At 35.8% G+C, this 24,672-nt stretch overlaps 2 protein-coding genes across 2 annotated transcripts in view; both read right to left on the reverse strand.

The window, feature by feature from the left end:
- LOC149803217 (guanylate cyclase 32E-like) overlaps nt 1-24,672 on the reverse strand; it is a 196,987-nt gene that overhangs the window by 137,086 nt on the left and 35,229 nt on the right. The window lies entirely within an intron of this gene.
- On the reverse strand, nt 9,568-11,778 carry LOC149803218 (uncharacterized). Its single transcript, XM_089952846.1, has 2 exons — nt 10,449-11,778; nt 9,568-9,806 (listed from the first exon to the last, which is right to left on the reverse strand). The coding sequence occupies exon 1, from the start codon at nt 11,392-11,394 to the stop codon at nt 10,462-10,464; it is 933 nt and encodes a 310-aa protein (XP_089808972.1). The 5' UTR covers nt 11,395-11,778; the 3' UTR covers nt 9,568-9,806; nt 10,449-10,461.

Below are 24,672 nucleotides of genomic sequence, written 5' to 3' on the forward strand. Positions count from 1 at the left end.
TAACAAAATACAAGACACTTGTAACTCATGCAACTGTATCCTTATCAGATGTGCATCTTCGAATAACACAAACTCTCAAAACTATGAAGGGAACCGCTCCGATTTGTTCGGTTATTCAAACGAATCAATGTACCCGCTTACCTCTTTAGAACGTCAGAATGCTGCTTTCTTTGCAACGGTTAGCTAATACTGTGAACAAAAATGTTGGTAAACATACAAATTTCGATGAGCAGTATCAGTCATACTTTTAGTTTCGACTTCTTAACTACTTCCATTCTTCTTCAAAATAATCATTTGGCATATTTTTTTAAATGTTAGAAAACTATAAATTTAGAGGAGCATTTATCTGAGTCATTTGGACTTTTTATCGAGTCCTTTAAAGGTAAAGGTTTTATAGAAACAAGAAATAATGTATGTCGGAGATAATAGCAACATTCTTCACATGCAGGTCAAGCACTGCAGTTTGGAATAATGAACTGCACTGTAATCCTTTTCCCACCTAAAACAAACTCACACTGGTTGATTTCTGGTGGTTTTTTTTTTCAATCCATTATCTTCTCGAACATGATTTATTTAACGGTAGGTCCGCTATTTCGTAGATATCGATCGTTTGAAAATGTTCGATATATGGTAATGATCTCTTCAAAGCATTGTTGCTTCAATTTGCAAATAGAAATATGTGGAAGATGGTGCTATACATTTAGATGGTTATCTGGACAATTTTAGCATCAGAGAAAATTCAAATTTACATAATTTAAATAAAATTTAAATTTGTTTCTAACACTATGCAAAGATGTCATCTTTATGTTTGTAATGTTCATTTCAAAGCTTCAGAGTTACTTGAATTATATTTACATAATCTGTTAACTGGTACTTATCAAATCTATCGCTTCGTTATGAATTAGTCTCTAAAACATGTTGACGTGAAACTGTAAAGGACTGCTTTCTAGTTAAAATCTGATTATTTTACTTAAACATAAGTTTTTAATGAGCATGCTTTCACTGTATTTTATAAATCTTTATTCACTTTTATTTTCTCAGTGAACAGTTCCGCTATGTTCAAATCAAGTTGAAGAATGTCTCTTTGTTCCGTATGTTATTTAACTGATCACAGTGAACAGTTCCGCTATGTTCAAATCAAGTTGAAGAATGTCTCTTTGTTCCGTATGTTATTTAACTGATCACAAGGACATATTTACCTCAAATAATATTTCTTGTTGTATTAAACCAATCATGGAAGAAGAAGTCAATCAAGATTTGATCATAAAAATTACAACCAGATGACAAGATGGGTTATTTATATTTTGCATGTTGCAGATTTTTGTGTGTGCGGGTAATTTTCTCAGATTTAGTTTATACTAGTCACAACATGCTTGACACGTATCTGAACTTTCTCTCACGCTTTAAATACTTGATATTGTTAATAGCTGCTAATAAGATTGATTAATTCTTGCTTCACTTCTGTAAATTTCATAATTTTACTTTTATAAGGAAGACTCAGAAATACAAGTAGGCTGGTTTGGATATCACAAAAAAATTTTCCTCAGTTTCGAACTAAACCTCTGACCTTTTATGATCTCCTAACCCGTACTAATGAACCATGCTGGCTTAATGTGGATTTGTTGTTTGAGTCGAAGGATTACGTGTTTTGATGTAAAGAAGAACATATTGTCATCCACCATTGCTTTCAGCAGAACATAGGTTTTGTTCACCCAACTCTTCTGACATAAAATCATATTAACGAAATGCGCCCTTTCAGAAACCCATTGACCCGTCTCTTTGCTCAGTGAAGGATATGTTTTAGATCGGTGCTGTTGGCATTATGGTTCTTCCATGGAATCTCCTTCGGATATATCTCTTTAAATGCTGTAATAAACAATGAATGGCTCCCACGAATGAGGCCGACATGGTACTAATGTTTGCTACTTATGTTGCAAGTCGACCACCATTTACTCAAACGAACGAATAATTTTAACAGATGATAAGGACGAATCCTCACTCAGAAAACAGACTATCGTCACCTAAGTTGCGATTAACACTAAACATGAAACACGTAAAATATTTTAAATATCATTCATTCTTACAAATTGCAGTGAATTCACATTTATTTGATGAATTCCGATATTTCCAGGTTGTTCTAACTACAAATGTAGATCTTCTTTACGTAAAAATACGGTCCAGACTAAGGTAGCTAAATTAAAGTTTGTACAGAACATTACGGGCCACCCCTTCTGTTTACGGATAATAAATTTGAGTTGGACCAAACAGCCTACATATTTACAAAAGCATGGAAAAATTTGATCTGTATCAAATTTCTGCTATTACCCCAAGCAGGTTCTGGATGGTCTGGTCCAAATTGATTGGTCGTTTGCAAAGATTTGTCAAGATTCTATCCAGTACAAATGAAGTAAATAGGACTTCCGCCCGTACTGTCAAATATATGCACAAATTCAATGAACCGGTGAAACAGACGATTAAACTCAATAAAATGCTACGTAAAGAAGAAAATATACCAGATTCAAACAGAGTTGTCAATAAAGGTTCTATATATTATTTATATTTATTTAGAATATACGTCCCTGTTGCAGGTACCGTATCCAGGCATGAAACGTTATCTCCCTTCTCGTAATCGTAAGTGGTGCCAGCATAAGGTAGGACCATTGTTGATGATTTATTTTGATATGGATCGATAATACTGTCTGTCATTATATTTGTAATCTGAGATAAAAAAAAAATAATAAATTAGGTGTTTACCTGCAACCATGGCCATATTTATGTTGTAAAATATCATTCGTGTTCCGTGTTTGTCATGGACGGATAGAATGTTATGTTATGAAAAAATTATACTCGGTGTCTTGTTCTTTGCAGAAATTGTTCGCTATTTAAAATACAAACTTTACCAAAGAGGACGCAAGTTAAATATTGCATAGAACAGTTTTTACTGTATTTCCCATTTAAGAAATCAATCCAGATGAAAGATTTGTCTTTTCATTCACGCTTTTAATTGGATACAAATTTGTAGTCCTGTGCTAAGAATAAATCAACAGGACATTCCGTTGAATGATGTCTCGCCTGCTTCGCATGTATTGTACGTAATCCATAAACTTGGCATAGCTAGTTTAGCAAGAAAAGTAGATAACTACAGCCAGAATTTACTTTTACCGGGTGTTAACATTAATGTCAGGGTACATATGACCGTTATGCAACAGTGACGAAGTAACAAGCGTTCAAGATTGGCTTGCATGCTTTGTCTAATGGGGTCTCGGGTAGTCGAGTGGCCTAAGACGTTCGTCCTCCACCAAACAAACTGGTCTTAGTGTATAATAAAAATAAAATATGGGTTTGAAATGCTAAAATTTAAAAACTAATACGCAATTTAGCGGAGGATAAATAATTCCTCTACAAATTTAAAACTTATAAAAGGTTGAAATCTTATTAAAGAATTAAAACCGAATTAGCAAAGACTGAAAAAATTAAAAATTCTTATTTAAATTGTAAAACTATTAATATTTAAAAAATTTGAAAACCTTTGTCGTTCTTTAAAAATAGTAAACGTATTTAATATTTTTTAAATAACTTCATGTTTTAGAAATGAAAACATGAAAATTACAACATTATATTTTAGGTTTATAATATTGAAACATATCTATTTATAGCAACCTCAGCAGTCCTGACAAGCGCATTTATCACAATTCTAGGCTGTTAGTCTTTTGATGCATTATATAGAGTGATGAGGACTAATACTTAGGCACAATCCAACTATCCAATACCTACACATACAAAATAAAAATTATGTGGGAAAGGGGAGTTATGTGATGATGACTAATACTCAGAATTAGAATCCAACACCCACCTATAGAAATACGCCTAATTATGGACAAGCAAACACGCACCCTTACTATCCGTCACACACACAAATGAATATAAACTCATTTGAAATGAGACACTAAGTTAATGCGACACTCATAATAACAATTAAAGACAGGCTATTTACTGTCCAACACCATGCATATACAAACCCATGTAAACAGGGATATAGATAATATAATTAAGTACTACCACACAAACTTGCAATTCAATTCGCGATATTTACTTTTCTGTTACATAAAAACTCATGTGAAATGGAATGTAAGCTAACTTACAGTATATTACATATTTATATCATTCAGTACTTATAATTACAAACAGAACAGGTGAGAATAGGTGTATGTCGTGACTATTAATTCCAAGCAACATCTATGAAATAACCGTAATGAGATAAGACGAGAGCGTTACACAAAAATCTCGGTAATTTTTTTACAAAAGAAAAAATTTCGTTTAACTATTTTTCATTTCGGGGGAAATTCTTTCTTTTCTCCGCTAAATTACATATTAGTTTATAAATGCTGGTATTACTCTTAGTCTAAGTCATTATTCATACGTTTGCTTTCTTTTAGTTTCCTCAGTTTGCACTGGTTTCTGAATTTTAGTGCTACTTTTAGTCGAAGGCAGAATCTTTACATTTATCAATCATTTTCAGTCTCTGCCAAAGATCATGATCGTAACAGTTTTAGAAATTTAGTATTACCTTTAGTAAAGACCCTAAGTTAGTATGTATTGGTACTAATCAGTAGACTGGATGATGGTCAGTCAGACAGCGTGCTGGTTAGTAAGTGTAAATTTAACGTTACATTTCCTCTTGTTCCCACATTTCCTCTTGTCCCCACATTTCCTCTTGTCCCCAGACAGTTGCGTTATGTTAAACGTATAAGCATCTTTAACAGTAGCATTATCCTTGTCCCCAGATATTAATGTTATGTACTTAAGATCAAAATCTATTTCTTGGGACAATAGGAAATAGTGTGTTAAGGAAAATATATATTTCTCTTGTTAATCACATGTTAATCCTGTGAATTCTATGCACAGTTTACCCTGGAATTCTCCAAGTTCACAGACCCCAACACTTTTTCGGTGTAAGACGTAATGTTAATTCCAGCTGTCTTTAGTCCAGCCCATCTTTCCGCATAGTTTCCTCCTTAACTACTTACGTTTAAGCCTGGCCTTCTTTAAACGACTTTTATATTTAACAAAAACATAATTTCACGAATTTTCGAGATCATGAATCAAACAGAATTTTTTAAATTAGAATGCATCAACCAGTGCTAAATGAAATGCATACTCGTTTTTTAGCTGCTAACATTAATATAATGAAACTGTGCACATCCGTTTTGAGCCGACCTTATAAAGTGTCTGATGTATTTGCGTAGATACTATACAATACATGACTGACTTAAGAAGGATGTCCATGGAGGAAGGAAGGACAATCTTCCTGAAGCAAATTATTGTTAGTTTCCTTTTAGAGCTTGCTTAAAAACTGTTGCTTTCCACATATTCCCCATCGCCATCCCCAATAGTCATGCACAGGAAAAGGAAAGAGGCATGTGATCGTCCATAAAATAGATTAATGTCGTGTACACTAGTTATTTTATTTAATGAGAACTGGGTACACAATTTTCCAATTACAACATAAATTTTGGTTTTGCACAATGGTGGGAAAGTCAGTCCTAAATTGTAAGGCACACCATTATATTTAATTGTACGAGCTGGGTACACCATTATGCTATATGGTAAAGTTTTCTTTCTTATATTCCTACAGAGAGAGAGAGAGAGAGAGAGAGAGAGAGAGAGAATTACTCTTTTACTTCAAGAAAATAAACCAAAATACCAGCATGTAAAATCCCAGCGTTCTCTAATAATACAGGCAATCGTGAAAGCAATGAATATAGCAGACACATTCTTTAAACATATGCTTTACCACTGCATGGAGTCATAATGAGTTGTACGTGATCTGTGGCTCTCTTCTGTTTATTATGTTATGATATTTAAGAAACAAAAATTGTAAAGATGTATCGAATGCATTACATTACATTTACTTGGCCTAGCTTAGCTACGATGTCGTAGCCTCAAACACAGCAAATCAAGTTGATCCCATATCATGTAATGGAGCAAAACAAAAATCATCACTAAAGTCAGAAAAACAAACACTGTAGAAATCTACTACATAAATATAATCATGTTGTGAAAGAAGTTTTGCTTATTTTGAATTTATTAAGCCCTTACACGATAAAATAAATTGACATGGTTACACTAACCTCACCGTGTCAACCATGACAGATAACGCGAGACTCTCGCCGTGACCCCATTTCTACGTAACGCTTGCCAGACCATATTTGGATATTCTACACTATGTTATTATCAATCAAGTTGCGAATAATGGTTTGTTGGTGGAATTTCAAAGTTGCCGATAAACCGTATTTACTTTTAATGCGCAGAATTTCTCACTCAAACCGCGCCAAATATTTACTACGATTTGTTTACGTTTCCAAATAAGGCCTCAATGTCCGTATATGGCACACAAACAAACGAGGCTGAGAACGGAAGTAATCATTATCTGAACTAATATGGCAGACGATCTAAACGAAAATATCGGATAAAAAGGTAAACGTGGTTTTGCAACTATTTCTACAATGATTTTCGATACTTCCGGTATTAAATAAGAGGACTACTCAATTTATTGTATTATATGCAAGGAATATGTTCAAATTGTTGATATTAAGCTAAAAGAGCGCTGTGTGTGAATCACACCCGGCTTGCTCCATTGACACGTGTATGCTCATGTTAGTACCCTGTCCACGAGGAAGGAGTAAGGGTACCAATATTAGTACTAGGTCTACTTGATGAACATTGGAAAACAAGGATTCAAATTTTGCAGGTTACGATTACAGCGTGCCCGTACCCAGTGCGTGGCTTGTAAGTCTTTGATACATCTCTACAGCAAATTGAGGGACATGCGTTAGCACAGTTGGTAGAGCACTGAATTCGTTAATCCAAGGGTTGCAGGTTCGAAATCTACACTTGCCATACCATGTTGGCAGCCTCGGTATATCCATTGGAATGGCACATTGCTCTGGTTTCCTCGTGAAAATTCAGAAAATAAAAGAAATCAGACCTTCTGCTTATGGTGATATAACGTACGATTTACAAAATGGTTACTGTTCGATAGTTCTTTTGATCAGTTAATGATGTTGTTGTTGTAGGGTTGTTGTTGTAGGGTTTAAAGCCGTTTTTCAGCACACGATAGGCTATACATGGTTTAAAGCCGTTTTTCAGCACACGATAGGCTATACATGGCGGCCAGTATTAATGGTGGAGGAAGAACCCGGGAAAACTCCGGAAAGAACCACCGATCCACGAGAAGCTACTGGCAAGCTTTCTCACATACCCACATTAGCCGATTCCGAGACTCGAACCCACGCAGAAAGAGGTGAGATGGCAGTGATCCGTAACGGAGAGCGCTTTAGACCACTCGGCCACTCGGGGCCCCTCTAGGAATGCAAACATCGTACGATGTACAACTTAGCATGGCCGTAGAGAGTGATCACGGGCCCTGGGGTAAGAAACACCGGGTCCTCTTCTAGTTCTTGTTCAAATAAAAATTTTCTTTAATAAAATTTAAAAGTGTTGTTCTCCCCGGACCCATTTATGGGCCCGAGGCCCTTGGATATATCTCCGGTTGCCCCCACCCCTCTTGTCGGCCCTGTGCACAAGAAATGAACTTCTCATCATGAACAAAAAAGTCACTCAAATAAAAAATGCGATCATATTATAGGATTAAATGATCATGGTTGGGTATTTATCGATGTGTAAATTTTACCTAATCACTCACAAAGTAAATAAAGCCCGAAGGACTTTATGTAAACTTTGTGAGTAATAGGTGAAATGTACACATCGATAAATACCCAACCATGGTCATTTAATCCTTATAATTCCAATTTACTTCCTTCCTAATATCAGATCAGCAGATTTAGCCAACAAAACATTCACTTTTATGTACATCGAAGTTTTCTTTCATTAGCCTCTTAACTGCGGTAGAATACATAGCCCTATCTTTGCTAGCCTAGATTCATCTATTCTTTATACAGTGATACGGGGTAGAATGTCATTGCGGGTCATGCCTATGATATACTGTTATGATCAGTATTTTAATATATAAAAAATGGTTGTTGCGATTAAACTAGGAATATTCCTTTTTTGACAATTACGTTTGCGTATGGCACGTGTTGTTATAGCAACGTTGTTGTTACTTTCTACGCATTTCGATCTTTCAAAAGCAAAATCGTGTCCATTTCTAGTGACATCCCTTGGTTGACATATGACCCTGATCTTTAATAACCGCTGCTGTAACATGTTGTCGAGGTGAAATGCAATAATTTCCAAAGACTGGCTTCTAAAGCCTGCCATATGCCTTCTTCGGCAAAAGGGATGAGTGTTGGAGTGCTGGAAGGTCTGTGCAATTACATTGTTTTAACTTGTAATGTCGATTTTAAGCTGTGGCTTGTCATCTTTTATCGGAAATCACAGGAATGTGTGAGTGGGAGCTTGTTGTTATTATTATTAGGGTGTAAGGCGTTGATATAGATAAAACTTCACATCAACATGATTTGGTAACAGGAAATCAAATGTAGTCCGCAGAATTTATCGATGTGTAAAAAATTCCAGATCATTATCACGTGACCGTTTATATCCAATCAAAGCGTAGAAGTCGCAGTCAATTTATAATAATTGGAATTATATACACATAAATTATACACCCCCATGCATAAAAAATAGAGATTGTAAAATTATAATCGTATTTATTTATACTTTCTGGGGGGAAAACAACATAGTGCGTGTTAAGACGAAGGACGGTTTCTGTTGTGTAGCATTACATGACATTTCCTTAAGAACGGACGGCTGAGTGAGATCGTCTTGACACAGTTACGAATACAGCTGCAGTACTCATAGGACAGGCCCCAAAAATTTGGATAGTTTCTATCCAAGGTAATATGACACCCCAGCTGAATGGCCCTCTGCTATTAACATCCCAAGCCCATGCCTGTGTGAGCCTGATGAGTTCTTCCAGGCTGGTGTAAACTACTGTATGAACCCGGTTATTAGTTCACAGAACCTCCAAATATTGCAATTGAAGCAAGTGTTTGGACAATATAATGAGTGTCGTTTTATATGCATTTCATTACTGTACTATAAAGGCTTATTAATTCATATGATTTTTTTCTTCCAGCCACATAGAAACATTCTATATGGTTTTATGAATAGTCCATATAAATGTTGTTACATCCCACATTGTAATTTGTCGGTCTCAAAGAATAATGCACCTGCTTTTTTAATTTCAATGAATGTGCATTTTAAAAAAAAATATCACATAATACTTTTAGAAATTCTAAGATGGTAAACACATGAACTTATGAAAAAATCATTTGCTATGCCCCATTTTTACATATGACTCTTCTACTGTAACACTTTTGTACAAAATATGTTTAACATCTATTGCAGACTGCACTGTAAATTAATAAAGTCCAATGAACGAATCTGATATTTATTTTCCAAATGATGATATCTAAATTAAAAGTATTGTCAAAGTTTACATAAACATTTCATACATCCGAACCAGAACACATCAGAGGTAACATCTATGGTACGATATCAACTATGCGTCTATCCATGCTTATTACAAGATCCTAGAATTATTTGAGCATAGTATTTACAACTGTTCCAAAATGCTGCCTTATGGGGTACACTGTCCACATTGTGTGTTATTTCCATTTTATATGAATTCCTTTTTAAGGTATGAGTCGTTATCCTATCTGAATTGCATTGGACTTTAATGGCCATTCAATATTTTCATCATTCCTTTCTAAGTCCTGTAGTACATTATTTGTTGTGTTTTACAACGTCTGGTTGCTGATCGCTAGGAAAACTTCATCTTTCTGGAAAAGAACACAAATTCATCCAAGTACACTGCTGTATGGTAAACAATGAAACTTAGATTCAAAAATAGATCTTGATGGAATGCGATTTATGGGTTCCTCGAAACTGTATATATAGATGCACCACGGTAAGGTATATAAATCAGTTTAATACGGATAATTAACACATAAATGCATGCAAAGTTTTTGTCCCAAGAAGAATGTATCTACTGACGAAAATAAGTACTGATGTTGATAAAATGTAAATTGATCTACAATTGGCCATTTGATATGTGACGTTTAACCAAAACAGTCCAGTACAAATTTTCCCCATATTTAGCGGCTAAGTTAACAGTTTTTCTTTCAAAGATGTTGCCAGGAAAAATGAGAAGCAGAAATCTATGAGAAGTAGCTATACATTTAAAATGGTCTAAACATAATTTTGTTTATTTTATGAATAGCTATCTGATAAACCTTACTGAAGCATTTTATGATCAAATAGAATAATTTAAACTGTGTATAACGGCAATGTACATGTATGTATGTGTGGTGTGCTTAATTACAATTCAAATTCAACTGCACAGCTTGTTCATAGAGAACCCAAAAAGAAAGAGAAAGAGAGAAAAAAGAAATTTGTTGAGTTAAAAATGTTTGTATGCTTACCTTGGAGTTGACATTAGAGGCTGTCGTTTTCTCCGATTCTGTTTGCATGGTGTATCATGCAAGGCACGTTTCTTTGATGTGCACGTGTTTCAGGTGTACACAGGAAGAGAGCCTGGAGTAGCTCCTCTGGTATTGATAATAATTGTTCTTTGTCAGATACATGAACATCATCTCCAAAACTGTAATAAACTTCACCGTCTGGACACATGGAAATACAACAGCATCGAAGAAGATCTGGCAAAGTGGCCTCGTGACACCATATAGTCAATAAATAATCTATCTGAACTTGAATAAGGCTTCCTAAATTCCTCAGGGCACTTTCCGGGGGCATCCATGTTTGTGGATGTCGGAATTCTTTCCCAGGCATTTTGATTGTCATTTGCCTTACTTCTTCAAAGGACAATGCAGCTGCATTGTAGATCTTTGGACAGTACAAATCCTTTAAAAAGGAAATGTATGCATCAATATTTAGCATTATGGATGAAATTGACTCATCTGTCTCATGGATTTCCATGTGAAAGAGTTTGAAGAGCTCAAGACCTTGATTGTCAGTGGCTTTCATTAAAATCTTTTCGTGTGAAATTCCATAATGTCGTGGCAAAAAGTCATTTCCTCCCATACACAAAATGATGGCAATCAGAGCCGCCGAATACTTCTTATTGAAGTATCTTTCAATACTTTCTATGATTTTGGAAATGTTGTACAGCTCAGGCTTTTGTTTCTGTAGCCAAACATAAACAGGGCGTGTAAAGGTTCCAGTTTGGTTTCTTTTCCAGTGGAGACTGATACCAAATAGGTGAATTAGGACTGTGTCGATATCAGCTGATGATACAAAGTTGACAACAGAATCTCCATCAGACAACTCAGCATCAAGCTCCTTCATCCAATCAAGTTGAGCCATTTCTGCTTCTCCCTTTCTCTGCCTGATGTCAGACAGCTTCTCCATACCAACAATTCCTGATTCGGAAGTAAATCGAACTCTCAGTGGTGTTGTGAAAGGACAACATGTGCAGGGGACCTCTTGGCAATGACATGCTGTCAGCAGAGCTTCACTGTCTATATCCAGTATAATATTTTGCTTAAGAAGAAGCTGATCAATGTGATTGCCTAAATAGGAACTTACAAGTTTCTTGCCGGTCGCTGTTCCCACAACAGAGGGCTTGTGAAATGTATCTTCACTGATCACCTCTTTTTCTTACTTCAAATGTAAGATAGATATTTTTCCTTTAGAATCCCGCATTTTTCTTGTATGTGCTTTTAGTGTGTCTGGTGTGAAGGAATATTTTTCCTCACATATAACAATGTGACGTAAATTTGGAAGGTGTCCTATCAGCTTGTGAAGAATTTCCTTTGATACGTACTCTAAGTACTGGTCTCCAGTCGAAGCTGATGTCTTGAACTTCACACCGGCAAATTCTACAAATGAAGCTTTCGTTTGTTCCTTTATGGTCGGTGGAACAGCTTTGAAATCTGTTAGGATGAACTCATCTAAGTCTGGCAAATCGTCCTTTTGCTCACTTGTAGCTCTGGTATCAGATGTTTTCTTTATCAACTCGAGAAGAGCTCTTTTCACACCAGCTGATTTATTTGTGGATGATTTTGTCCCATCTGGCTTAAAGATTGACTGACAAGTATTCATGGAAGAGCTTAGACAGTCCACAATCGTTGTCATCTTCTATACTGTCCTTTTTCTTTTCTCCTCGCTTTTTCCTTTCATGCTCTTACATGATGTATTTTTTGGTACGCCTTTAGTCCTCTTGATTGTTGACCCTTTTGATCTTTTTATTCTGTTAATGAGATGTTTGGGTCCGTTTATCAATTCAATGTTAGGACAATCACTAAGTGTCATACCCAATAGACACTCTCTTGCTGCATATCTGTGAATCATGAATGTTCCTATCTCTTCTGTGGTTGAATCTAACATCTCTTGCCGAACCTCTGGATTCTCCTTGTGATATGCATTTCTTAGAATGGGATCAAAACTTGATGACATTCCCTTTCTTCGATGTATCAGACCAATTGTTCTTACAATATGGCCCAAGTCATTATCACTGGCTTTTCTTCCCATGTACCTTTCTGAAATTTTGGATGCTATCTCTTCATCTTTTTTCTCATCTTGCTTAATCTTTGAAGCATCCTCTCCTGAGATGACAGACTGGATTACTTTATGGACTTGTCTCTGCTCGTCTACTGTAGACATCCTTATCATTACATTGCTTAGTGTGGCCCCTGGTCAAATACATTTCTTTGCATCTCTGTGGTCAATCTCTCGAGCAGTGTCTAATCCAAACCTGACAATACTACCATTGTGAGAGGTACTGAATAGAGCATGTTTCTTTGTCTGTGAAAGTGACTTGATTTGTAATGTTCTATCAAAAGCCGTGTGCAAAATCCAGAATAACTGGAAGCTCCATTTAAGAATGAGAACGGAAGTGAAGACTTCACACCGGCCAGTATTAAGTTGTACCCATCTTTTCCTCCTAGTCTTTCAGCAACGGCGATGGCTACAATTTCGTCACAATGCCTCATTATATCAATATCCAGGGAAAACGTTTTATTCTCAGTGGATGTTTTCTTAATGAATTCTTTCAACATTTGTCCCCATCTCAATTCAAGCTGGCTGACGGATAACTCCTGATCACACAAATTTTTTTCCAGCTCCTCTGCATGTGAATGTGGTAGCGAGTTGATAAACGTGATGATAACCGAGATATGCAAAGCTGCTGACAATCGCCAAACATTTCGCGTGGCTGTCTCGATGTTCTCGATACTTACCAATTTACTGCAGTCTTTTTCAATATCATCATCTCTCATATATTTCAGTATATGAATGAGACCTGATGTTTCATAAGCTGATATTAAATTCATGATTTTAGACTTTCTCAAGTGCAGTACTGGAAATTCTGGAAGAAATGTTGCATACTTTTTGTTCCCATCTATAAGCTTAAAAAGATTTCTGGCAATCTTGTAGTCAGGTGCAAACAGAACCTTATCATTTGTTTCACTCAGTTCAGCCTTCTCCAAAAAATCATCGAGAACCACTTTCAATGTGGTTATGTCGTCATCTCTACCACTGGAGGGTGGAGGATGGCGGCATAATAGTGGCGGTGATGGTGTGTTGTTTAGATCCTGATACTCTAGTATGCTACTATCAGTACTGCAGACAACAGTTTCATCTTTGTTTGTCATAAATGGTATCTGTATTTCTTCAAGGAGGGCTTGAACATCTTGGAGAATATCTTTATTAGCACCAACTTTTATCCTAATATTTGAATATTCTTCCTCCTCCTCTTCGTCTTCTTTTCCTCTTTTTTTATTCATTTTATCTTTATACATTGGATGTACATCCTCCTCATCTATATCACTGACATCAATATATGGTAACAAATCACAAGATACATTTGGATCATCCTGGATGTTTTTCATATCCTCGATTGTATCCCCATTACTATCAACTGATCTAATGGAGGTAATGGTTCCATTAATGCTCTCTATATCTTCACTGGAGATGTTTAGTGGGAAGTTTTCAGTTCTATCATTATTACCAATTTTATCCATTTTCTCCAAATCATGAATGGCCAAGGATGAAAAACTTTCATCTAGATCCATGTTTTCTTCCTGAAATTCTGAATTTTCCATCGAAGCCGCTTTGCCTAGAATGTTTGTGAAGGGCTGTAATGATGTAAGTCTTGTCCATATGTATTTCAGGCCCCATTTGGCTTGCTGCTGAAAACGTTCAAAAGCACACTCTTCATCAGAGGTCATCTTTAGTAGAACCCATTCTAGATCTTCTTTTTCCAGCGGTGGTGCTTCCTTGCATGCACAGTCTTCTTTTTCTTCACACAGTGGAAGATGCCATGTTAATACATCGTTTGAATCTTTTGGAATGCCTTTGATTGTAATGGGCAGGGTGCATAGTTGATTTATTCTCCTTTCACCAGGTTGTGGGTCAGTTTTCATGGTGAGCTGGACCAGATTGTCCATGAAAAATATAAGATGGCAGTCTCTGAGACAAACCAGAAGATGAGACATCACTTGCTTTTATATAGCAAAGTGGATATGGTTTCAGATACGTTTTAAAGTGACAAAGTTCTGGATCTGCAGCTTTCTTAAGACGTCTGTCTCCATTTCGTAGACTTTGACTCATATTGGTAGCTGATGTGATGGAAAAAACAGATGTGATGTTATAGTAGTTGATGAACAACTCATCTGTGACAATATCTTGTATGAGACCACTGTAATTTCTGTTAAGTATGTTCAGTGATGAATCGAAATGGCAATATAAAGAGGATAGTTTCGATGTGTAGAAATCATCTGATGATCGACGCCTGAGGATGTCTTTGTTCAGTAGTGTTTGTTCTAATAAACACTGGAATGGTAAAGGAACGTGCAAGTGCCATTCTCTCATTATTTGAAAGTGGTTCATATCTAAGGGATCAGCAAGCCAATGTTTCTCCTCTTTAAAACATTGAAAGCAAAAGGAGTCAAGAATTCTATATTCCTCTGGGAGATCTTGGTCATCCAGACAAGATGAAAGTGACACATAATGGGGTTGGAGTTTTCCAGATTTTAGATGACTTCTTGCAAGAAAACGCTCACCAGGCGGAAGGCAGCCTTTGGGAAAGAAGAGTATGACAGGCACATAAACATTGTGACTTTTCTTCAGAGAGGCACTAACTATCAGAGACATATCATCATACATTTCAACATTATGTTGCAATTCCTGCAATTCGATACCAATGTGTACTCCTGCTTTATGTGCACACACATTTGTGCACTGAAAACAAATAATATTTTGAAACTGAGGAGCAGGTATGTCTCTAAGAGCATTTTCTGTGTGGGTTTCTATTTTCTCAGGTCGATGGATACTTCAAGATGGATAGTAATTCCATTTATTGCATCAGCAGCAAACTTTCGAGCAACATTCCGCTGACATACCTTCAAGCACAACTGATTGAGTTCTTGTCCTTTTTCTGCCAACTCTTTACATAATCTAAAGAATTCCCATTTACTTTCCTGCTCATCTTCATAGTCTGATGCTTCTTTCTTACAAAAGGAACTATAATGCCATTCGAACAATTGAATTTTATTCCATTCGCTGTCGGTGAGCTGTGTTTTATAATCAATAATTAAAGATGGAATCTTCAGGACACACGGTACTAATTATACGGAAGAACTGTGAACCAGTCTAGAAATGGGTGAAGAAATGATAGAGTATTTACAGGTTTGGTGGTCCATAATTGGTTAATAATGAAAATTAAAATTTTAGGAAAAATATCTTTTGAGAGCTTGTCCTATATGTAATGTAAAAAAAATATTGACAAATTTCTACTGATGCAATTTTAGCATTTTTACAGGCTTGACTCAGGAGTACTCAATACTGAAAGTAGCACCTGATTCATTTGGTGCAGAATCAATAACACGTGTTTCATGCACATGTATGTAAACAAATTGCCGCGGGTCATATGGTGTTCTCCACACATAAGCTTGCACCAAGGTTAGATGTGCACGAAAAATTATAGGTGTCATTATCAGCACCCATAAATTTTAAGTTATTGAATTTTGAATATGACAGTGTTTCCATATGTTTACCATTGGAGTGGAATTAGTACCGTGAGTCCTATATGCGACCTATACCATAATAGGAGTTTGTTGTTTCCATGGTTACCACGTGCATCCAGGGTATCAATTTGGTGGTTTTTACATATGACAGTGATAATGGAGTCTTTTTATCATGGTTTGCATGTGATTTTGGAGAAAAATTCTATACAAAAGACAGATGGGGATTGTTTTATACACTGGAGAGTGGAAGTATATAGCTCAGGCCATAGGGAAAAGAGCACAGTATGGCCTGATGGCAGAATTTCATATGATGGTACCCATAGATTGGCCTGTATGGTTAAATACCATTTAACACATGCAATAATTCCCCAAAATGGGGTGGGGTGGGGTAGATTTTATATGTAAGCCACTTATGTCACAATCACTTATGTATCAGTACTGATCATTTAACTTTAGAGACACACTCAGCAGATCAAAGCAGAGAACATTGTAAAAATAAGGACTGTGCACAAAACTGCACATGCTGCATTGCCTCAACCTGTAAATTGAATTATTATATGTCGAGTCACATTGAATATCAATTATACCGGTCTTATTTCTTATCCTAGAATTAAACTCCTTGACACCTATTCTATGTTCAGCATGTTTCTCATATTGGTACATTACATTTTTGGGCAAACAGTATTGGAACTTTTCTGCATTCCTTTTGTTGAGGGAGCAGGGAGGGACATTTTCACTTAAAATAATAGTTTTCAACCCTTCATTCCCAATATAAGTCTGCAAAAGTCCTATCTGTATTGCATTCTTTACACAGGCAGTTTTTCTTCCCCAACCTCCCTTCATACAGTTGAAACATTCTTGATGTATAACTGCATGGTGAACATACTGCTCTCTCCCACCAAACCAGATCTCTTTTTTCTTCATGTACCAAGTCCCATGATAGAAAACCTTTATACTCAGGGTGTTGCAACTTGTGGTCTCAGAACACATTATTCCAAATCTCAGCATTTGATTACTGCATGCACTAAGTGATATGGGTTTTCTTCACCATATATGTTGTTGCGAATAAATGAAAACAAGCTTCATGTCAGAAATATGGTTTCATATTTGAAACAAAAGCTATTTATTAAACCTACATTGCTCTGTTCTTACCATCAAGTAATAGTAAGGAATCATTTAGCTGTAAATTAGAGCTTGCTATTTGGTTTGCCAATTCAAGGTGTATTACCTCCCCTTTGACTGTAATTGAGTGATTGCAATGTTTGCTTTGTTTCTCTTTTGTTCAATAATGTATGCATTTTTTCAGCTTTATATTAAAAAGTAAGTAATTTAACACTGCTTATAGTGGAAAGTAGCCACAGTAATGATTTTGAGACTTTTTCTTAACTTTTTATGAGCTTTGGGTAAATGTAGGTATATGTTTATGTATTAGACAACTTCAATATGCAATTCAATTCTATTACTTAAATTTAACAAGTAGTGTATTCAGTGACAATTTTTATCAGTGTCTGCATATTGCATAGAGACATGAACTTGTCTTGGCATAGCAAAGTTTTTCACACATTTCTCCACCTCCAGCATACTTAATAGCTTGAGTCATAACAGTTTGTGCATACACTTTCTGTCTCCAACATCAATGTCAGCATTATAGGAACTTTGGATAGCTTTTTCAAATTTGTCTCTTGCTGTCCTTATGTAACATACCTCATGCTGATGTGTTATTTGGGTTGATACACATTCCCCCCACCCCCGTTGTGGGGAACATTACCAGGCTTGAAGAAATTACTCTGTCTATTCTTTGCTTATTCACCCTTCCCCATAGTTTTATACTAAAAAGTAGCACTATGTTATTTAATTATTCAGTATAATAAAGCTTATGGAACTCTTCCTTGGCTTTTATACCTTTTTATTAACATTTGGGGGGTCATGAATCACATGTGATGATAGTTTAAATAAGTTTGGAATGTCAGCATCTCTTGGTGCTTCATGGGTGTGTGTATATGTTTTAGTCACAAAAGGGCAATGGCCTCTTATCATTTTGACCTGTCATGTGGCACACTTATTTGTTTTGTTTGATTGATGTGAATAGGGATGCACTGTATCTTATTTCTGTGAGAGTCAGCAAGAAAAGAAATGCAATTTTGAAATTTAAAACATTTAAAACTTGTCTTATAGCCAGTGAGAGATGAAAATACAATGCGTCATGTAATTTGATACCCTGTGATGTCATACTTGCTGATGTCAGCATGCTTGTGTTTCTTTTGTGTAGCATGCATGCCATAGAAAGATAACATGAAGATACAAAGGCAGAAAACAATTATTTTAATAATAAGAATAAGCCATTAATAAGTACAATACAACACAGCAACATGTGATGCGGATGCAATTTAACTATAGATATTGGTATCACATAAAATGCTATTGCACTATTATCCATGCACAAGCATGGCCAATTCTTTCTTACAATTATGCTCTAATATCAAGGAGTAAAATACAACTTTTTCAAAAAAAATTAAATCTGGTTATAGGACACACGGTACTAATTATACGGAAGAACTGTGAACCAGTCTAGAAATGGGTGAAGAAATGATAGAGTATTTACAGGTTTGGTGGTCCATAATTGGTTAATAATGAAAATTAAAATTTTAGGAAAAATATCTTTTGAGAGCTTGTCCTATATGTAATGTAAAAAAAATATTGACAAATTTCTACTGATGCAATTTTAGCATTTTTACAGGCTTGACTCAGGAGTACTCAATACTGAAAGTAGCACCTGATTCATTTGGTGCAGAATCAATAACACGTGTTTCATGCACATGTATGTAAACAAATTGCCGCGGGTCATATGGTGTTCTCCACACATAAGCTTGCACCAAGGTTAGATGTGCACGAAAAATTATAGGTGTCATTATCAGCACCCATAAATTTTAAGTTATTGAATTTTGAATATGACAGTGTTTCCATATGTTTACCATTGGAGTGGAATTAGTACCGTGAGTCCTTCAGCCCTTCAAGTTGTAGCTTATTAATTGTTTCTTCATACAGACCCAAACTTAAAATTTTAACAGACGCTAGTTCTTGATAAAGGTTCCATGTTGATTTATTCCATTTGTTTGAAGATATAGACTGTGTTTGTTTTTCTAAGAGTTCATCACATACCACTTTGCAAACCTGGAAGTCATCATAGTGATGGAACATATATCGAAAGAAAGACGACAAAGAAACCAAATTCTTTTCTTCTCTCTGGATTATCCCAGTATCATGTCGCTGTAATTCTTGTACAATATTTTCTTTCTTCACAATTTTTTTCTTGTCATGAATCGAATGGTTAGATTTAAGGAACTTTACAAGATCATCTATGGCTATGAAAGTTCCATCTTCGATTTTATTGAAAGGTAGAGACTCGAGTGATGGTATACAGATGGAAACCTGTTGAAGAATGAAATTATTTAACTATCTGATGTCAACAATTCTGTCAAACTAGATAATAAAATATAAAGTTAGAATTTTGGTACTAGATTTTATGTATTGGAAGATAAAAGGTTACAAGTATGATTGATCGGTGATATGAGAGATTGATAGAAATATAAACTACAAACACATATGACCATATATCAATTGCTTCAATTTGTTGCCTGAATGCTATTTACACAAGGCTGGTGTCAGTTATGATCCAATGTATGATTAAAGGCTTTATACACTTCCATGATCATTTACAAACATATATGCTAATTACCATAGTCTCTATCTATGCTACTTATAATATACCTTAGGCAAAAAAGTACTACTATCTAATGATGATACACTTCTAATTTACCGACATAGACAATGTTATGCCTTAATTACTTCTTGCTGCAATTAGACAAATAAATGACCAACATGAGAATTAAAGCGACATGAACTCTGGGTTTCTTGATTTTGTGGATTTTGGAGATTGAACTTAACTTATTATTATTGAACTGTCAATGAACTTAAATTGGATTGATACATTAATTCTATAAACTTTTGCAAATGACCGTGGTATAAGGCTATTATATTTCTACAATTCCATATATATATATATATATATATATATATATATATATATATATATATATATATATATATATATATATATATATATATAAAGTATCTCAAATAGAAACTCACAATAGAAAGTTTATGTATGTGATACACTAAGTGATAATACAAATTACTGAATGCAGGTAATATAGAATTCTTACCATTTCTTCCTCTTCAAATTCTTGATGATATTACATACTCCGTGTCTTCGAGATAAAACTGTAAGTATTCTTGTAAAAAATCACAAAACTATTTAGACAATGTATTTGAAGCATCTGTCAATCAAATACATCACAACAACAGTCAGCTAATCTTATTTTGGTACAAAATATAGACCTACCATTTATTATGCCCAATACAATAAATATAGAAATCCCATATTTAAAGCTAGCTTTCAAACACAGGGAACTGAAATAGGGGCATTATAACTGGACAGTTAGCTGGGAGTCGAAAAGCAATTATATTTGACATGAGTGAAAGTCACACTTGCTGATAACAAGGTGATGACAGATAAAGCAAACACTGGCAGGCAAGCAACAGAATCTAGAGATATTCAGACCTGGGGCCTGTCCTAGGAGTATATAAAGGCTTTCATTTACTCGTGACATAGAAAGGACACGCTATGTGTGATCACCAAGGCACACAGTCACTCTCAGTTAGTTATGACATATTTTCTCCACAAAATGTGTGCTTTTTTGCGAGAAATTCACATGTTTACTATGTACGGTTTGGTTTTGAATGGATGAGGTCTTTCTGCTTGCGTTTAAATTGTCAGAAAATTATTAATATAGAATCAAAAGAGTACCGGAACAGTATTGTATTCAAATACGTATTAATCTGGGCTGAGTGGTCGTAAACATGAACTCGTTGGGCATGGTGTGAAATCTATCGGACAAAAGGTTAGGAAAACAAAATATCTTGCCAGATAAGTTGCACACGTTACACTAATATTTTCGAATGAATGCCAAAACAAGAGGGAGAAATAAGAATCAAGGTATCACCAGCTCTCTCATGCCGAGCTGAATCATGTATATTTGAAACATCTTTGATAGATTCCGACAGCAGACTGAATTAATCTAAATGCCTGCCCATAGTTTACCAGATAAACAGACGTCTAACAGAGGTTATTGTGCCAATGTAAGAACAGGCCCAAAATATGTAACATAAAATGTATCTGCCATATTCACCATCCCTCCAGACGAAGACGAGGAAAGACGTATATGTTTTGCAACGATTCAGATTGTCTGTAGGCGACTTTAAATGGTTAAACGTGAGGGGAAAAAAAAAACGGAATCAAAACGGTATCAACAATGTACTGTATTGGATTGGCTACAAAACAAACACATTACCTATTCCATAGGTTTTGATGAGTTTGCATCATTCATAAGAGATTTGTGGAACTCCAATGGCGTCCTGTAACCGTATTTAACGTCGATTCTAATCAGTGCAATCGTTTCAACAGTTTCTCTCAAAGAAGAATATAAGATCTTATATTGGTTTGCGATTTCCTACTTACCTACTGTGATCAAGTATCACAGCCACTCATCAATAGCACAGCGCCATTTAATCGTAATATTCTATTTTAAACTCTTGCTATCACAGTATTCTATATTAGTGAAAACAGCCGGTTTCGAATGTTAAGATATCAAAATACATTCAAACGCCTTTTGAATCATCTAATGTGACGTAAAGTCAATAAAATATCTATACTCTGTTGTGATTTTATACAAATTTGGAAGCAACAGGGTTTTCAGTGTCCAATTTGTAGGCATGTAGTCGAGTACGTAATTTACTGTGCTGAGTCTAAGAGGAGAATTGATACAGGTTTGTCAAACTTATAAGTTTCTGTCCGTTGGTTTAATACACCAAACTCATACGCGTTTTGTTATGGGTCAGCTAAAAGAACGAGCTTAATACGGCATTGGGTTACGCAAATGCCCTCAAATCATATAAAATGAGCTATTATTTCTCATGACTTGGAACAAAACACGAATGCGCGTTTATGTTTATTAGATAGTCCCTCTTTGACTCGAGAGAAATGTTTTGAGTTTTTACTGTATGTATGAAAGTAGTGAAGGGGGACACTTTACGTACAATGGGAATTAGCATTAAAAACACCCTTGGGACACTTTACGTACAATGGAAATTTAACATGGAGAAAAATCGTGGGACACTTTACGTACAAGGGGAATTAACATGGGAATAAATCGTGGGATACTATACGTACAAGGGGAATTTAACATGGGAATAAATCGTGGGATACTATACGTACAAGGGGAATTTAACATGGGATTTTTTTTTTTTTAAAAAGTTTTTTTTAAAATTTAAATTTAAATTTAAATTTAAAAAAGGGGTAGGCAATTCAAAGACTATCTCTTTTCGAGAAATATGGCTGGCCCTGAAAAGGGCCTTTGGGTTTTCTTCTTCTGCTTCTAATTTCTTCTTTTCCTCCACCAACTTCTTATTTTATCTCCAACACTCTTTCTCTTCTTTTTTTTCTCCTTCTCTTCTTTCTTCTCTTCCTCCTCTTCTTCTTTCTTCCTCTTCTCATTTTCCTCTTCTTTTTCAATTTTTTCGTTCCATGTTCTTATTCTTATCTTTTCCTCTTCATCCTCCTTCTCCTCCTTGATCTCTTTCATTACACCACTAATCTTGTCCTTTGCTTTCCTTAAATTGTTAATTTCCATCTTTACACGATGGGGACTATAGGAATAATGGTCTTCAACCAGTCTTAATAGCATCTGTTCCATTATTCCTAAGTTGTCTAAAACGTCTTGCAAGGTTTGTAATTTGTCCATTTGGTTTGACGCCATCTTCTTTGTATTCTTTGCAGAATGGTTTGAACGACGAATACTGTGGGTTCTTATACGAAAAGCGCGAACGTGAAGGAAAACATCCCCTAAAACATAAAATGGATCTTACCTAGATGATGACCGAACATCGCGCGTACGTGAAGGAAAACATCCCACTTTTCTCATTTCATATAATATAACCCTAACTATACTCTCCACATTTGCTAAGAAACCCATAATCTACTATTCACACCAACATACCTGAGCTCTTACAAACACACAAACACATACACTTCCACTTTTAATAAAGAGTTAGTGTTTATTTTCACACTACTCTACCTACATACATTGGCAAATCTATCGTTATTTCTTTTCTAGAGTATTGGGTAGCCCTGAAAAGGGCTGTTTTGTTTGGAACTTCATGGGCACCTGGTTAATGGTGGCACCTTCCAGGCCTGGCGCCACATACACATCTTATCCCCCAGTTACTTTTTACCTTTTGAGGGGAGAGAGCAGAGGCAGGATATGTTGCTTCAGAATCCCAATTTTCACTCTCTGGGATTTTGAAATTTCTTCTCTCCTTTTCCTCCTCCTCTTCTTTGTTTCTTCTTTCCTCTTTATATCTTCTTTCTTCTTCTTCTTTGTTTCTTCTTTCCTCCTCTCTTATCCTTCCCTCCTCGACAATGGCTTCCGCGGCCAGTTCATTTAATATGCGCCTGGCATATTCCAGATGCACATGAAGCTCCAACAGTTTCTCAAGTCTCGTGTTCATTTTTTGCGTTGATCAATCAACAAGGGTAGCTCGACTGCCGAACGAGTTTCAATTTATAGTGAAAGCGCGTACGTGATGGAAAACATCCCCCTAAAAACATAAAATTCATCTTACCTAGATCATGACCAAAAACAACAACAACGCGCGGACCTAAAAGAAACACTCTCTCACTTTTTTATGCTACCCATCACTTCAATAGACTATCCACATACGCAAAGCAATCCAATCTAACCCCTAATATACACCTCAAGCAGCCCAAAAAAAACAAACATCATTTTAATCTACTATCCACACCAACCTACTTTATGACTTACAAACACAATCACTCAAACTCATACGCTCACATTTTTAAAAGCTAGAGTTAGTGTTTATTTTCACACTACTCTACCTACATACATTGGCAAATCGATAGTTATTTCTTTTCTAGAGTATTGGGTAGCCCTGAAAAGGGCTGTTTTTTGTTTTGCTATGGCATTCTTTTTTCAGTTTCTAAGAATGCGATGTCCTCTGAGGATAGACTTTCTGGCAATAGGTCTGCTTCTTCGGAAAGAGAAGAAGAATTCTTTGGTGTCGATACGACAATCGACAAAGCCTCTGTCAGCTTCAGGTTGCTGCTGCTGTTGTTGCTGTTGTTGCTGCTGTTGCTGCTGTTTTTGAAGTCTGTACTTCTCTGTCCATTCTTCTTTCTCCCTGTTCATTTCTTCTCTGAAGAGCTCTTCTATCAGGTCTTCAGTGATTTTTAACATTCTCACATTCTCTATTTCTTCTGGTTTCGGTATCAGACTGTGTCTGACCCTATGCAAATTCACGTAGGCTTCGTTGAGCTTAGCTAGTTTGGAGCACATCTTCTTAGGAGGATGAGTCGACAATGGATGGCTAGACTGGGAACAACCCGGTTCTTAAAGTGAAAGCGCGGACGTGAAGGAAAACATCCCCCACACGGTTTTCGAGCCGCAACGTTCATGAGAGGGATAGTAAGAAATGAAAGAGCATCAATCCAACATTCTTCTAGCTAAACAAACCACAAAGGCATTTT

This window comes from Sinohyriopsis cumingii, chromosome 3 (genome assembly GCF_028554795.1).
Source record: "Sinohyriopsis cumingii isolate HCF-2022 chromosome 3, ASM2855479v2, whole genome shotgun sequence".
NCBI classification, from domain to species: Eukaryota; Metazoa; Mollusca; class Bivalvia; order Unionida; family Unionidae; genus Sinohyriopsis; species Sinohyriopsis cumingii.